General features: G+C 39.0%; 1 protein-coding gene across 1 annotated transcript; it reads right to left on the bottom strand.

The window, feature by feature from the left end:
- Positions 1 to 4,630: 4,630 nt before the first annotated feature.
- Positions 4,631 to 13,736, bottom strand: LOC105266206 (zinc transporter ZIP11). Its single transcript, XM_011304165.1, has 3 exons — positions 13,705 to 13,736; positions 5,721 to 5,978; positions 4,631 to 5,144 (listed from the first exon to the last, which is right to left on the bottom strand). The coding sequence occupies exons 1-3, from the start codon at positions 13,734 to 13,736 to the stop codon at positions 5,066 to 5,068; spliced, it is 369 nt and encodes a 122-aa protein (XP_011302467.1). The 3' UTR covers positions 4,631 to 5,065.
- Between the last annotated feature and the right edge of the window lie 1,288 nt (positions 13,737 to 15,024).

The raw sequence follows: 15,024 nt of genomic DNA, 5'->3' as shown, positions 1-15,024 counted from the left end.
GTGCAATCACCTTTACCCCAGGCGAGGCAGTAGGCGTTTTAATCAGCCCAACTAGTCTTAAAAGTTAAGTTCAGTAGAAACGTGAGATGTTCATACCAAAAAATTAAAGATTGATTAGCGTAAGACACACTGAAGGAAGATAGAAAAATATAGAATAGAGCAGAAAGTCATACAATCGACTCTGTCACTTATTCGTTCGCTTAAATTCTCGCAATGATAGTAATAGCAACAATAGATCTGGCCTTCACTTTGCCGATGGCACGAAACGCCAAGTGATTACCTACGAAAGAAGAGCAGAAAGTTACCAAGAGAAATATATTTCGTATATCATTTCATATTATATCTTCTATCGAGCGTTTTCGTCCCTAATATTTATGGAATAGTTCGATTCATTTCTTTAAAGTACTTATAATTTTGATGTTAGATCTGACGGGTGAACGAGCGATGAGGTGGTGTAAGAAAGACACAGGAAATGAGCGAGATCGCGATCCACGTCGTGCCACCTCGACGTCTCAAAATATCGCAGACGAATAAAATGGTCGTGCAGGCGACGCCGTCCCTCATGAAAATAGAAAATAGAAAAGGGATTTAGAAATAGAGCGAACGAGTGAGAACGATGCTTTACGGCGTCCCACAATTGTATCGTTCATTCTTTTGTCTGGTACGCATTTTTTAAGACTATCGAAAATTTGGATTGACAAAAAATTCAAAACAAAAACAAATAATAAACGCATGGAGATAAATTTTCCAGACAAACTTTAGGTGAATGAATTAGAAATATGCAACATAGAATAATGACTGAAGTTTTCAATTATATGATATAGATATATTACGCGAGATTTTCATCTTTTAGAGTGGGTCACGACATTATTTTGGGTGGAGGGTAAGAGAATCATGAACCTCGTGGCATTTATTCGGTTCAAGACTTTCTGTAAGCACCCATAGATATCCCGTATTGCAATGAGATAGATAGAGTTCAAGAGTTTATCGAGATTCAAAAAATATTTTTCTGTAGCCTTATAATCAGACAATCAAGCTGATACGTGATAATGATAATTATTATTTCACCCTGTGTTTACAGTCAGTGCGAAAAATTGAATTGTAAAGAATATATTTTTCAATAATTATTACTGAAATTTCCGATCACATGAGCTTCACACACCGATTCGATTTAAATTGAACGATGAATAATGCACGATGCATCGTTACTATTAGAGGGGCACACTGTAGATGGCGAGACGGAGTTATACTTCCTCGAATACAGCATCCTGCCGATTATATATTGACCAGAGTAATACAGTGTTCCCACACAATGGTAGAACAGGAGGAAGGGACAATACTTGTTGTGCCTGGTAACTTCCTTCCTCCCCGGTGGTATGGAACGAGCGAGTAGACGCGCGTTGTATACCAGCCGCATTTGCCTCAACTCTTTCATTTCATTTAATTTTTTTTAAATTCTCCTCTCCACCCCGTATGTTTCCATGCTATCGCTACTAACACTCTCAACTTTTCTGTTTGACTGTATGCGATGAGTGTACATGGATGTGCACGCATAGGCACTATACGGCTGAAGTAGTGGTTTCATTCATAAAACCCAACCAAGTATTACGAAACTGCTATACCACTGCTACAAGACATGCATAGTGGATATAGCTACCATCGAATGTACTGAAAAATCATCATTCGTTGGTTTTTCTGTACCACCTTGCCAACTGCTCGTGATAATTTTGATTTTTTATTAAACATTATCGGGAAAAGGGATAGAGAGCAAGTAGGAAAATTCATGGTTGAAAATAATCCAAATGAATCACTTATCCCTTTTAAAAAAAAGCTGGTAACGTTTTTTATCAGGTTTTTAATCAGATAATGATTTGTGGAAGAAAAAAAAATTGTATTTTTATCGATATTAATCTAACAAAAGATTGAATCTAAATGCGAGATAAAAATAGAATTTTTTTCATTAGAGCTGGATGGATATCTTCCATTGTGAAAATTCTCGGGAAAAATCAAGAGTTCTGAGTAGGGCAACCATTTCAGTGAGAACCTCCTCGATTTTCATGCTCCCCTGATACTTTTTCAAAAATTTTGATTTTTCAAATTCAGCGAATACCTCCTTGATTTTCATGCTCCCCTGATACTTTTTCAAAAATTTCGATTTTTCAAATTTCAGCGAATACCTCCTCGATTTTCATGCTCCCCTGATACTTTTTCAAAAATTTCGAATTTTTCAAATTTAAATGAATACCTCCTCGATTTATGAATTGAATTTAATTGAAGAAAAAAAAATATGGGTAATTGTTTTAGAGATTTTAGATGCCAAATGATAACACCCCACACGTGTGAGATTAGGCGTGCGAAGCGCGCTATATACGCTAGTCTTATTAAAAAATCCCTGTGAGATTCGAGATGTGTGAAGGACGGTGACCCTTTGCCGCTGGGTGGAACTCTTTCACTTCCGGTGCCGTTTATCCGTGGCTATTTTTGTATATAAGATCACAGAGAGGCGTCTTCGGTCGTGGTCTTCAGTCACAGGAATGCACGTGTACAAACGTCAAGTTTCAATCGCTAATGCTCTATCATTCCGGATTTACTAACTATCAATTTTTGGTCATACTGAAAGAGAGGAACGAATCCGTTCAACTGAACTACGTGAGTCTAAAATCTATAATATTCAATAGTTATTGAATATTACAGATTTTTCAATGACTATTATAGAAGACGTTTTTCGGCGAGTAAGAAGAAAAGAAGGAGGAATTAAGGTCGTACATGACTTAGTAGTACTTGCACATGACTTAATTAAATTTTTGGGTGCCTGGATGGGCCACAGCAATAATTATTAATTTTCCTCTCTTTCTTATTAAGCTACCGCGCTAATCAGAGTCATTAGTACTCTAGCTTGACTCATGATGTACCGGGAGTACTACCTTAATAAAGATTCCCTTAATGGGAAAAATCGAAATAGGTAAAACTACCTCTGTATCCTGTTTTATTGATAGGCACGTGTTTATCAATGTACGTAATAATAATCGATTATCAATTAACACTCCATTTAAGTGTACAACAGAAGATAAAGGCGCTCGAGAAAGAAGCTAATTTATATTGACATATGCGAATATACACGCACTCCTTTCAATTTGTATTTCTGCATCATTGCCTGGGAATCGTATCCGTCTTTCTTACCCTTTTTTTCCTCAATCTCTCTCCCATAATCTCCCATACGTACTCGCGCCATCTCCTGACGGCGGATAGCGGACGTGCAATTGGTCGCTTCCTACAACTTCCGGTTTTTGCATGAGAACGCTGATTATTCTCTCGTCAGAAGTTAGCTGCCTAAGAGAAGCGAGTAAATGAATACTGTCAATTCCTTTTGTAGAAAAAAACTCAAATTAAACGATTATCAGACGAATGCACTGAAAAAAAAATTAAATGTAAGTGCAAACGTTCATCGATGAGAAAAAGCATGAGAAATATATTTATTTCAATCGCAGCTAAATTAATACATTTCTTTTAGCATTGTCGTGAAAGACATATTTATTTCAGGGTTGGAATGGCACTCGTTAGAATCTACTTTATCCTATCTGCATCGTACTAAGATTTTATGATGCTGGTGGAAGTTCTCTTTTTTCACTTGAATTATAAAAAAAACTAATTCACCAAGGCAAAGAAGCGGAGCGGCAAAGTCTAATCGTGTGCATGTGAGTTTTGTATTGGTATACATACCGTTACGCAAAGGCTATCCCACTTTCACAAGCCCAGACGTATAAATGGCTTACGTGTATAATTGTATATGGTTACCATGAAACTTGTACATGGTCGGTTTGAGTGGCACTTGTGTGCATTGTAATAATTTTTCCAGACAAGTGACTAAAAACTTTTGTTTCAAGTCGTGGTAAATAAATCACCCTCTGCCGTGTAGGTGAATTAACAAATAATCCGCATTTTAGAAAATTAATATCTCTAGTCCCCAATCTGCGAGCCGATTTCAAGTCTATTTGTAATCAAGACTAGACTTGACTAGACACATAGTGCACTATTTAATTTTTAATGATAACGAAAGGAAAATTCGCATCGAAAAGGTCAACAGTATGAGTGCAAACATTGATCATTAATTGCATTTGTTCTTCTCTGTGCATAAATATTATATGATATATATCAGTCAATGTACAAATACACTGACGATATTTTAACATGAGAATATTTATAATTTCCAGAATAAGGGCATTCATTCTCTTTCCCGGGGTGAAATTGCATAAGATTATCTGTGATTAAAATAAATAAAAACTGTACAATGCATTAAGATCTTAACAAACACACATGCACATGAGTAATTCTGAAATAATGGTCATTTAATTACTGATAATTTCGATGAATTTTCATACCTTAGAACTTGGTGGTGATATTCATTTAAATGCTCTCTTTTGAGTGTTGTCATTCGCTGGACAGAGCGCGTGCCGGCTTTAATGAGTCAATCATTTAACTCGATTCACCGCTAAAGGAATTCTGTTTATCACCATCCAAACCACGTACACTTGGGAATAAATTCCCTTGTTGTACATATTTATTAACAGTATTTACAATTATCCTGGTATGGTGTATATCAGATGATAACAATAACTTTAAGGCAACTAACTCATTTTTAACATTTTATCTCTTATTTATTCATTTATGAACGACCATTACATCGAATAATAAGAAAATACGAATGCTATATAAAGAGCTTCTTAGAAATAAATGTTTCTGTTCGGCTTCTCACGGTTTCCCAATTGGGATTTCGTATACATATTCCCTAAACCCGAAAACCTGAATAATGATTGTTGATTGTTAATCAAAGATCAATTTCGTCGTTGTGGAACATTGATAAATAAATATCGATGGATTCTTCATGGCCCTTCACAAGTTTGAATGATAATAATTTAAAAATTTGCACTTCACACTGTATGTTTATACAAAAGGTATTACAATCGCTCTTCCATTGGATCCGTCAACAAATTATTTTTATTAGTCTATCTATTGATCTCATATTAACAAATCAGTGTCCTATCATTGAAAATAATTTTTTTGTACCCTACGCAAGTCCAACGTCCAGTGACATCATTATTAAAAATCCTACCATTGCACCCCAGCTGGCGATTTTTCCGTTTCCACTGCAATCATAGAAATTCAAATTAATTAAAATATTTTAATAATACTCAATGAACGTCACGTGAGTTTTGATAAAAATTTAAAGAGTTGTAGGCGAAGATTAAAAAAGTATTATATCAAAGAATGTGAAATTAATTCGTCGGCTGATTTATTTCGTTGACTACTGCGACCGTGTGTATCTTCTCTTGAGACCTTAAATCACCCGATGAAAGAAGATTTTATCAGTGGGCGAGAAAGGTAAACTTGGTGAAAGCAAAGTGCCACGCTGGAATGGACTGGGATAGGAATACATACGAAAAGACTCATTTCTTTTTTATCATTCCATTTCACGATCGCATCTTCTCCGATATTTCATTTTCCGACTCAATTATTCCCTAGACCTTGTAGAAATTATTGATGTTGATAGTGAGAAAGGGAAACATCTATGTGAGACTAGGGCAGCTCTCGCGAAATGCGAAACATTCGGATTAAGCAGTTGATGAATAACGACTTGTAGGACATGTGCAACCATCGGCTGGACGAAACCGATAAAATACACGATTGTGAAGTTTTTACATAAAATTAATCATGTACGTTACCTTTGATGCGCTTCCGGGATAATGTCGTCAACGACGACATAAATCATGGCGCCTGCAGCAAAAGCAAGTGCATAAGGGAGAGCTGGTGCTGCGAGTGAAACGCCCGCAGCGCCGAGGACACCAGCAATTGGCTCAACCATACCCGATAATTGGCCATACCAGAAGCTCTTGAGAGTGCTGAAACCAGCTGCTTGAAGGGGCAATGATACTGCCAGTCCTTCAGGGAAATTTTGGATTCCGATACCAATCGCTAGATTCCTGCAACAGAAGTATGAAATCATTCTTCAAGCGTCCCCTTGAATTATAATTGAATTATATATTTCCATGCTAGATTAAGTACTTCATCACCGCATAAAATGAGCTTGGTAAAAAATCGTAATATTGCCAACAATGATGATGAAAAAAATTGATTGATTTATTAAATAAATCAGTGGTGATATGGAGTCAGTGGAGATCATCTGAACAAACTAACAACAGGTGTATACTTCAACTCTTCTAATGACGCTCAACTTCCTCACATGACGATGTCACATGTTTTACTTCTTGAATAGGACTCCCTTACCATACAATCTATACTGCAATATATACAAACTATACTGAACAATTTAACTATCATCAAACAGGAATACCAGATGTTTTCAGCGATCTGAGTCCAACACTGGTAGCCTTTTAGAGGAGGAAAAACCAAATGATAGAGGGTTTTAGCCACCGTGGCATTTTACCGTAATCCATCTTCATCTCCTGTAGCTCATGATGCTAAGTGAACTGTAAGTAACTATGTCTTGAGTGTATTCCTCAGAAACTGAGCAAGTCGTTTACTTTATATAGACTGAAGAAATGAAGATGAAGTTGGTTCGCAATAGTTAACTATGTTACGCTAATGACAAAATAAATATTGATAACGATCAAAACTCACTAAGACTCAACGGTATTCAGGGATTTAGATTTTATTTAGGTAAAGCCTAACTATAGTAGTTAGAAGGTCATAGTCCTGAGTCGATGGTTATTTTACACTAACTTATGATCCGTGACATCCAATGGCGTATGTCTGAGTTGGTTTTGAGCGTCTTAAAAATCAGGCAGTCTTATTCGTGCCCAAGAGTCTTAGATATTTTCGCCATGGTGGAGCGTGATCTATGGGCAGCGTAATAGGCAGGATGGTACATAGCAGAAGATTAAGGGTGCCGAAGAGGAAAACAGGGAAGAAGAGGTATGCTCAGAGGTGAGTATAGCAACGCGCAGTGCAATCAAGCCGCGAGTGGGGGATCGGGGGGCGAGAAGGAGAAGACGAGGAGGAGGTACAATAAAGAGCGACAGAGTGATAAGGGTAGAAGCAGTTGGGAGAAGGGACAGCAGAAGGTCTACAAGCAGGTGAATGAACGAAGCGCGATCGCATATACTTTGTCGAGCGAGTCCTCTTGGAAACTCGGCATTACAGCGCACCGTTGGAATGCACCCAGCATCGTGTTCCAGGTGAATAAAAAAATAGTTTATACTATAAAAATTGTAGAGAAGAGATGAACGTATTGCATCGTAGTACGTCAGAGTCTAGGTGACTGAATGACCTGACGAGATCACATTCCATGGAGAGTTGAGGGAGGGAGGAAAAGATAGACAGGAACACAGACGAGAAAGAAAAAGAGAAAATAGCAGGACGTTGGATATCACATGTGTCTTTCTCTTTTCTACTCACCCTTAATCATTCTCCTGTCCGGTATCTGCTTAGTATATTTGCAGAAATTCGTAAGTGCATAATTTTTTATAAGGGATTAACACCTCATTCAAGTTCGGGTAATTTCAAGCATGCAGATGGATGATGGTGATGTGGATGATGTAGGACAGTATCGGCACTATTACGATTGGATGGAGATTTAGGATGAGGCTTTAATCATCAACGCTATGCCATCGGGCTACCTATTTCCGCGGGATGTCACAAAGTATGTCGTCTTATCTGACGTACATAGACGGATATATACAGTTAACCAGACGACGCATCTTGCTCAGTTCCATACCGAGGTCACGCTGATTCCTGGAATAACTTCTTGATCGACTTCCTGTTTCTAGGCCTATGCTGAAATTTTACAGCTGTTTACAGCTCAACTCTTCATTTTATTCCGATGGTAAAGATTAACAAAAGCTTTAAACGACGCTAATGAGAACTGGCTGCTCTTGAGCTACAGATATTCTGTTGATGTGAGCAAGGAGAGGGGTTGATTTTCTCTAATATTTATGGTTGTATTTAAAATGCTGACGTAAAAAAACATAAGTGTACCTAGTATCCTGGAGAAAGTGTACCTATCTGAAACTGGAAAAATACGTTCACGAATTATAAAATGCCCATAACAATCATCGGTCTTTCTATTCCACTATAAGGGAGTTCTCATTTTCACCGACAATGTAAAAATAATGAGGGAAAATGTATTTATGACAATAAAAAATTTCTCGTTTTATAATTGTTCTCTGAATTTTTGACGACAATCAAACCTGCGGGTAAACGGGATTTTTTTTCGATTGTCCAATTTTCCCAAAAATTCGGACCTCTCCCTCTCTCCCTCAGAATAAATACTTCATAAAAATGGATTTAACCACAAGAAGACCAAATGATTGCTTGTAATTTATTCCCCAAAGAAATATATCTTTGCATCAGTAGTAAAGATCGACGAAAGTTTCTGACTTAATTCAGCAAAGTGGTGCTACAGTGGCTGCATGTGCCTGGACATACTAGACCTGGTAATATTTTTGAAGTTCCATAAATATTCGCAATGTAGAAATTTCAACGTGGAAAGTTTTATTGTTGAATTTTCTCGGTTATAGTGGGCTCTGGAGGTTTTGATATCTTTTGATATAGGAGTGATCTAAGAAGTGGCAGGCGTGAGAGGGGCGCACAGGGTTGATTTTATGGTCTCTTGGGTTTTCACGGCGTGAGCCGTGGCCGGTGGCCCCGGGACTCGAAGCTGCTCGCCACGGTGTTGGTGGAATGCGGGACGGGCAAATCGCGGTCGGTCCGCTTGCGCCTCGTTCCCATGCATTCCTTACCCCCACCAGGGCTGTCCACCGCCCGCACCCCTCTCGATATATTCCGCTGCCCATCGCTTACGCCGCCGACGTGCTCCTCCTCCGCAACCATCGCCTCCGCCGACCATGCGTCTCTCACCGGTGTAGCTCGTCGTCGTCAGGCAGCTTCCAGCTCTCCTTCTCTCTCTCTCCTGCCTTCTTATTTTTCCCGTTCATCCTTTCCCCATCTCGGATGCTCGAGAATGCCCGATGCCCAATCCGCTCTCCCCCCCCTTCCGTATCAGCTCAGCAGTTCAGCAGCTCAGCAGCATTCAGCAGCTCCGGGCCCACAGACACTCTTTCTCCACTTTGCTTTCCTTTAGGTCTCAACCCAGCGTGCACAGCAGTATACATACTGGGATACTACTCCCCTCTTTTCCGTTTCTCTCATTTTCTTCTCCGCATGCTCCTTACTTTTTTTTATTTTCATTCTTTGATTTTTTTTTTTTTATAGTTTCGGCATGGAGACCAGAGACCGGCGTACGGAAACTCGCACACACCGTAGGTAGCCTCGTTATACTTCCACGGCGCGATCAATTTTTCGATTTCGCACTCGAGAATCGAGGTACCCAAGTCAGCACGAGCTCTTCTGAGAGCACCAAGAAATACCTAATACGGCAGGAGAAGCGAAGAGAGATATGTGAAGCGACAAAAGAGGAACGCAGGACCCGCGATGTCGGGGGAAATTTGTGAAATTTTTCGAAATTAGTCTTTTTACACCTAGGTGTATAACGATACCTCGAACTTCACATTTGGCAAGCACAATGACAAATTTGGCGGGAAGTAACCAAAGGAGGAATAAGAACGTTGGAGTGCGCTGGAGGACAGGAAAAATGGAAAAAATTAAAGAAATGAAAAAAAAATGGAAGAAATGGAAAAAATGTCGATATGATGTTGTTAAATTGCATAAAATAGTTTTTAGGTGAAGGAAAAGAACATTTTATGCCATGAAATGGAATGGCGTTTCTTGAGTGAGTGAATGGAAGAGCCGGCCCATCGGATGAGAAACAAAGAGGTCGAGAAAGAAGCAACCACCGCAGACAACGAAGCGTCGTCGAGGGACATAACGGCACGGGCCCCCGTCGTCTGTTCCGAGTAAAATACGTAGTGCGCATGCGTAATGCTACTGCATTCCAAACATCGCTCTTGTCGTTCCAATCCTGCTTGGTGTACAACTTGAGTTTCCATGAAGAAATGTACTGTTTATTTAGGCACTCGTGTCCATCACAATCTCTATCGTCGCCATAATGATAATCATTATTGTCACGGCGAATTCTTGAGGTCCTCCAAGAAGATGCCACAGTCTAAAGCTGAACTCACCATTCGTCTGATGATCACCGCTCTCCGGATTGAAGCATCTGGCATATAAAAACATAGAGCACAGGTGATAGCGAAACAAAATGATCGATGAGATTTTTTCTTACTCAAAAGACCAGTTGGCAAAGTGCATATTCATTCTATTTTCCAGGAATATGCCAAAGTGCTTTTAATCACAAATAACCAGTATTAGCATTGAGTAAGTTATAACTCGTCAGGTTCAGAAGAGGGAATTCCAACACGATTGGTTGCCACCAGGTTGACCGAGCTGCGGTGATTGCCTTCAAGAAGGTTGCGCTGGAGACTCGTCGTGTGCACAGCATAAACTCTACCTCTAACTCTACATCCTGAAGATGTACAAGAGAGGAGTACAGAGGGTGAAGAAGAGAATACATAACGCAACTAAAAGAAAAAGCCAAGGAAGGAAATCGTAGAAAGGGGTAGAGGAGGTAAGTGCGAAATACGAGACGAGAAAAGTATCGGCGTGGAATGTCACAAGCGTAGAGAACGTCCCGCGGGTCCGGTTCTCAGAACTCAACTCCGGGAATGGCCTCTCTTGCTTGAATGATTATAAACTGCACAGGGCGAAACATGGCGAAGATGTTTATCGTTGTAATCATGCTTCGCGGAATAATGAGGCAATCGGAAGCAAACACACTACCAGTACCGAGTAAAACTCTTTTAGTTATGTATACATAGGGTTTAAATAAAGGAGTTGCATTGACTGTTGAAGTGTAGAAAGAAGGCCTGAAAGATGGATTGCTCGATCGCGGCTATCGGTATCACACCTATAATTAGACTAAATGATATCTGATTGTATAAAAAAATATATGAGGGAAACCCTGGTAGAACATGACGATTGGACCACGATTGGTCAAGGATGCACCAGTGTTGGCCAACAGGATAATAAACTCGGTCAATGCTAATCCAATCCTCATCGTATCAAACATTCCATGGGAACATGTTACGAGAAGTAACTAATCTGGGACTCTCGAAGAATGGGCCAAAAACTCGAAATATCTCGGGGATAATCTCAACCCATTGGTGTAGACATAGCATAGCACAGAGAAGAACCTTCAGCAAACATACATGTTAAGGTGAGTCCGTTGCGCTGCATTCCTCGGGACATTGCTCTCGGACTTATCGATTCCCTTCTCTTTCCTGACATTTTCGAGCCAACCCACCACCAGGATCCGCCAGTTTGAAGAGACAACGTTAACGCGGATTCTTCATTCGCATCTCAAGTTTATCTCATTCTTTCATTTAATATTTCCAAGTGGATATTTACCTCGGCCTGGTTTTAAATCTACAACCGAGCGCTTGCATTCCAGGGCGTACTTCCCCTTCCCTGATTTTCTTCGCCTCCAAGACTTTTTTCTCAGTGTCTTGAATTGGCACCATCATCCTTTCACTTCGACTAAATTATGAAAATGGATTTTCATCTAATGATTATTCAAATGGCCCATTGGTGTCAGAAATAAGAAAACTGTGATAAATGGTTAAATCCAAAAGATAGACAAAGAGATGGGCTGGGGGAAATGGTCCATCGGTAAATAATGCAATGATGGGGAAAAGTAGGGAGAATTGAGAGTAATAAATGGCGAAATAAACTCTTGGATCCAGGGAGAACTCAGGAAGAATCGGAATGAGGCATTCAAGTCGTTTGAAGGAAGGGAAGATAGATGCAGAGAGAATGAGAAGTCCGGCTGGCTTTTGTATCTGGAGTCGTACTTCGGTCCTGTCGGTATATAATAAGGCAGATGAGGAGGATAGCGCTGAAATGAGATGGTTTCGTCGGCAGCTTTGTCCGGCGCCATGTTTAACATAGCACCACCTCATCTACGTGCAACACCGTGGTACAACCGGAGGGAGGCCCTTGGGCTCTCTACTGGAGTTCTTTATTTTATTCTCTCTTTTTTTACACACTCACCTTCTCCCACCGTTTCACTCATTGGCGACTGCTTTGGATCTTGGCATGCCTGTGGGTTCAGCTTATAAAAATTGCATCCTCGCACCCTTTGTGATCGACGTTCGAAAAATGTTCTCACCGCTGTACCCTCAAAGTTTTACAAAAAAAAAAAAATATAGCAAACGTGCTGTTCAGGGGATTCAACTTTTATCACCGGTTAAAATTAGATGTGTCGGACACCTACATAAAAATAAAGCACTCTGCACTGAGAAAATAATCATCTCTTTAAAGAATAGGATATTTCTGATTTTCTTTTGATATTTTTACCGGAAGAATTTTTTTTCCATTTTTTCCACGCGTTTTAACACGAGACGACAGAGTGATTCCTTTTTGGTTTTATTTAAAAAATAATAAAAATCATTCTATGCAAGTTATGCAAGGTGGAAAATTCTATCTACACTTTTTCTTAAATAATAAACAAAATAGTCAATCCTGGAGCGTGATTGGAAAAAGGCAATTACCTCGATGGTGAAAATGGACGAAGGGTTTTTTTTTCATGGGGATGTTCATATATAATTGAGTGAAGGAAAGCAACGTAGAGGTATATTTAATTAAATGAAGGTTGAATAGAGTTTTGATTCTTGAATAGACTGCGATGGCTAGGATCTGCCTCGAGGATTGCTCACGAGGTGAGAGGGGCAAATAACGTTATCGTCTTCCGCCTCGACGACAATGATAGTACAAGTAGAGTAGCGACAGCATGTACAGAGTAAATAAAATGAAAATAGACGGAGAATACATAAAGGATGAATAAGAATAATACTAAAAAGGGGCATATGAAGGGAGCAAAAAAGGCGAACGGAATAAAAGAGAAATGCAGACCCAGATTCTGCGAAAAATCCGCATAGCTACGAGTGACTCAGTACCAGCTCTCCTTGAGCATTTTACTTGGAGTGCACTGAGCCGAGTACACACCATCCTCTCCGTTCATTCTTTTCCTATCTTGGCCTCTCGCTTCCTTTCTACCGGAGTTGAAATCCAATCCGGGCTGGCAGGAAAAAAAATTTTTAAAGTGTCTGCAGGTCTACTCAGCAATTGCCACTTTACAAAACTTATGAAATGTTCATTCACGATTTCTTTCTCGAGTTTGAAAGAACTCTAGCCACCTGAACCGTCATAGCAATCTAGCCTACGTGTACAATCCGTTTCCTTGGAAAGGACACGAGCTCTCAACGGTCATCGCACTTGTTGCAAGATTGTCATTGCGCAAAGACTAAATAATCCAGTGATTGGAGATCTGTTGAATGTTCATATTGGCATTCAAGTAGTTCCGCAACATCTACACCATTACACCTTTTATTGATGGTTATCGAAATTACCTTACTGAATATTTAGAGGTAAATGGAAAATTTCCTGCAGTTCTTAAAAAGATACCAACATTTTTCATTCCACCTTCACCTCACCACTTTCAACACCCCTAAAAATTAGAATTGATGCCATTATATTCGCAATTATATTAACACTTTCCATGAAATCGTGGTAATGATAAAGACAGCATCAGAACAAAACTCTGTGTGTATATATAATTATTTTAACGCTGGTTCATTATTAATATCAAGAAGAAACAATTTATGGAAAATTCACATGAGTAACCGAAAACGACATACCAGTATAGTGACGCACAATATATCTGTAGATTTTTACCTAATTATTCCTTGATGACATTCTTGATACATTACGTAACCCGCACGTGTATTTCTGAGCTAATGACGGCAGCACTTCAGTTTTTTAAAATATTGTACACCTACCAGTTGATTGAGTAAACGAAAGGAAAAAGCGTATCAAAGTTTAAAGCCTACGAAAACCACAGATTTTTATGTGTGAGAAAAATTCCGTGAGAGATAGCATCGATTACACTAACGGAAAATGAAAAAAAAAAAATGCGGAAAATAGTGAAAAAATATTCATAATTTTCTCGTCGTATTCCTCTCGTTTCCCGAATTAAATGATGATTAGTATGTAATTTGCATAGAGATGATCAGATTTTTCACAGCATACTTGCCAGTTGCTTGAAAAAACTTGCAGGTATTCTAAAGTGTATAAGTGTGTTTTCAACTAGAAGTTAGAAAGAGAGAGGGACGAGGGAAGAAGAAACTCGACATATACGTGCGAACATTCAAGTGTCGTTCTATATACATGAATGTATGCATCGAGAACGTACTTTGTACACAAGAGCCACACACAAGCTAAAAAAAAATTAAATGAGTCGAAAGTCGCGTAACATACCAACTTCTCTATCTTCAAAGGTTATCTATTGAGGTCCCGAAACGTTCAATTTCATTCATAACCGTAAAACCTCGTTCATCTTCACAAAATATGCTATTCGAATTCAATTTTTTATCTCATTTTTATTATAATCATACATCGGCGACTGTGAGACGTCAAAAAACTTCAACTTTAGATTACTTTGTTTGTTATCACTTCGATTAGGTTGAATGGGGCAAGTTGGACCATTTTATCAGTTAATATACATGAAATAATAGAGTATTCCATGTATACTCTATCTAACCCGCGAAATTATTTTACAATGTTAGACTACCTAGCGATTTATCGATTTTTATAATGAGTATTAAAGGGCTGAGGAGATACACGAAATAACATTCTTTCAAGATGCAGTGGTATGCACGTAGGAGGGAATGAGAGAGGATAATAAAACTCATACCGGAAGTTGCGATTCGAGCGGATAAACGTCAGCTGCTATTTATAAAGTTGAAGAGCAAGGGATGTCAGTTTGTCTCGAATGGCTGTAAGTTAGGCCATAAAGTATCGGACAATCGGCTGTATGGCGGATGCCTTCCTATTTTATGCGTGCATAATGCTGATTTAGAAATAGCTCCCTTTAGTGGTATCGTCTATATATGTAGTGATTGCATAAATTAATATTTCGAAACGAAATATTACCAACTGAGAATGATTCAGTCAAGAGATTATCTTGTTTTCATCCCTGTACATAATCAACATTTG

Source organism: Fopius arisanus, unplaced genomic scaffold, assembly GCF_000806365.1.
Source record: "Fopius arisanus strain USDA-PBARC FA_bdor unplaced genomic scaffold, ASM80636v1 scaffold00037, whole genome shotgun sequence".
Lineage (NCBI taxonomy): Eukaryota > Metazoa > Arthropoda > Insecta > Hymenoptera > Braconidae > Fopius > Fopius arisanus.
The sequence above is the reverse complement of the archived record's forward strand: the minus strand, read 5'-3'. Positions and strand labels throughout refer to the sequence as shown.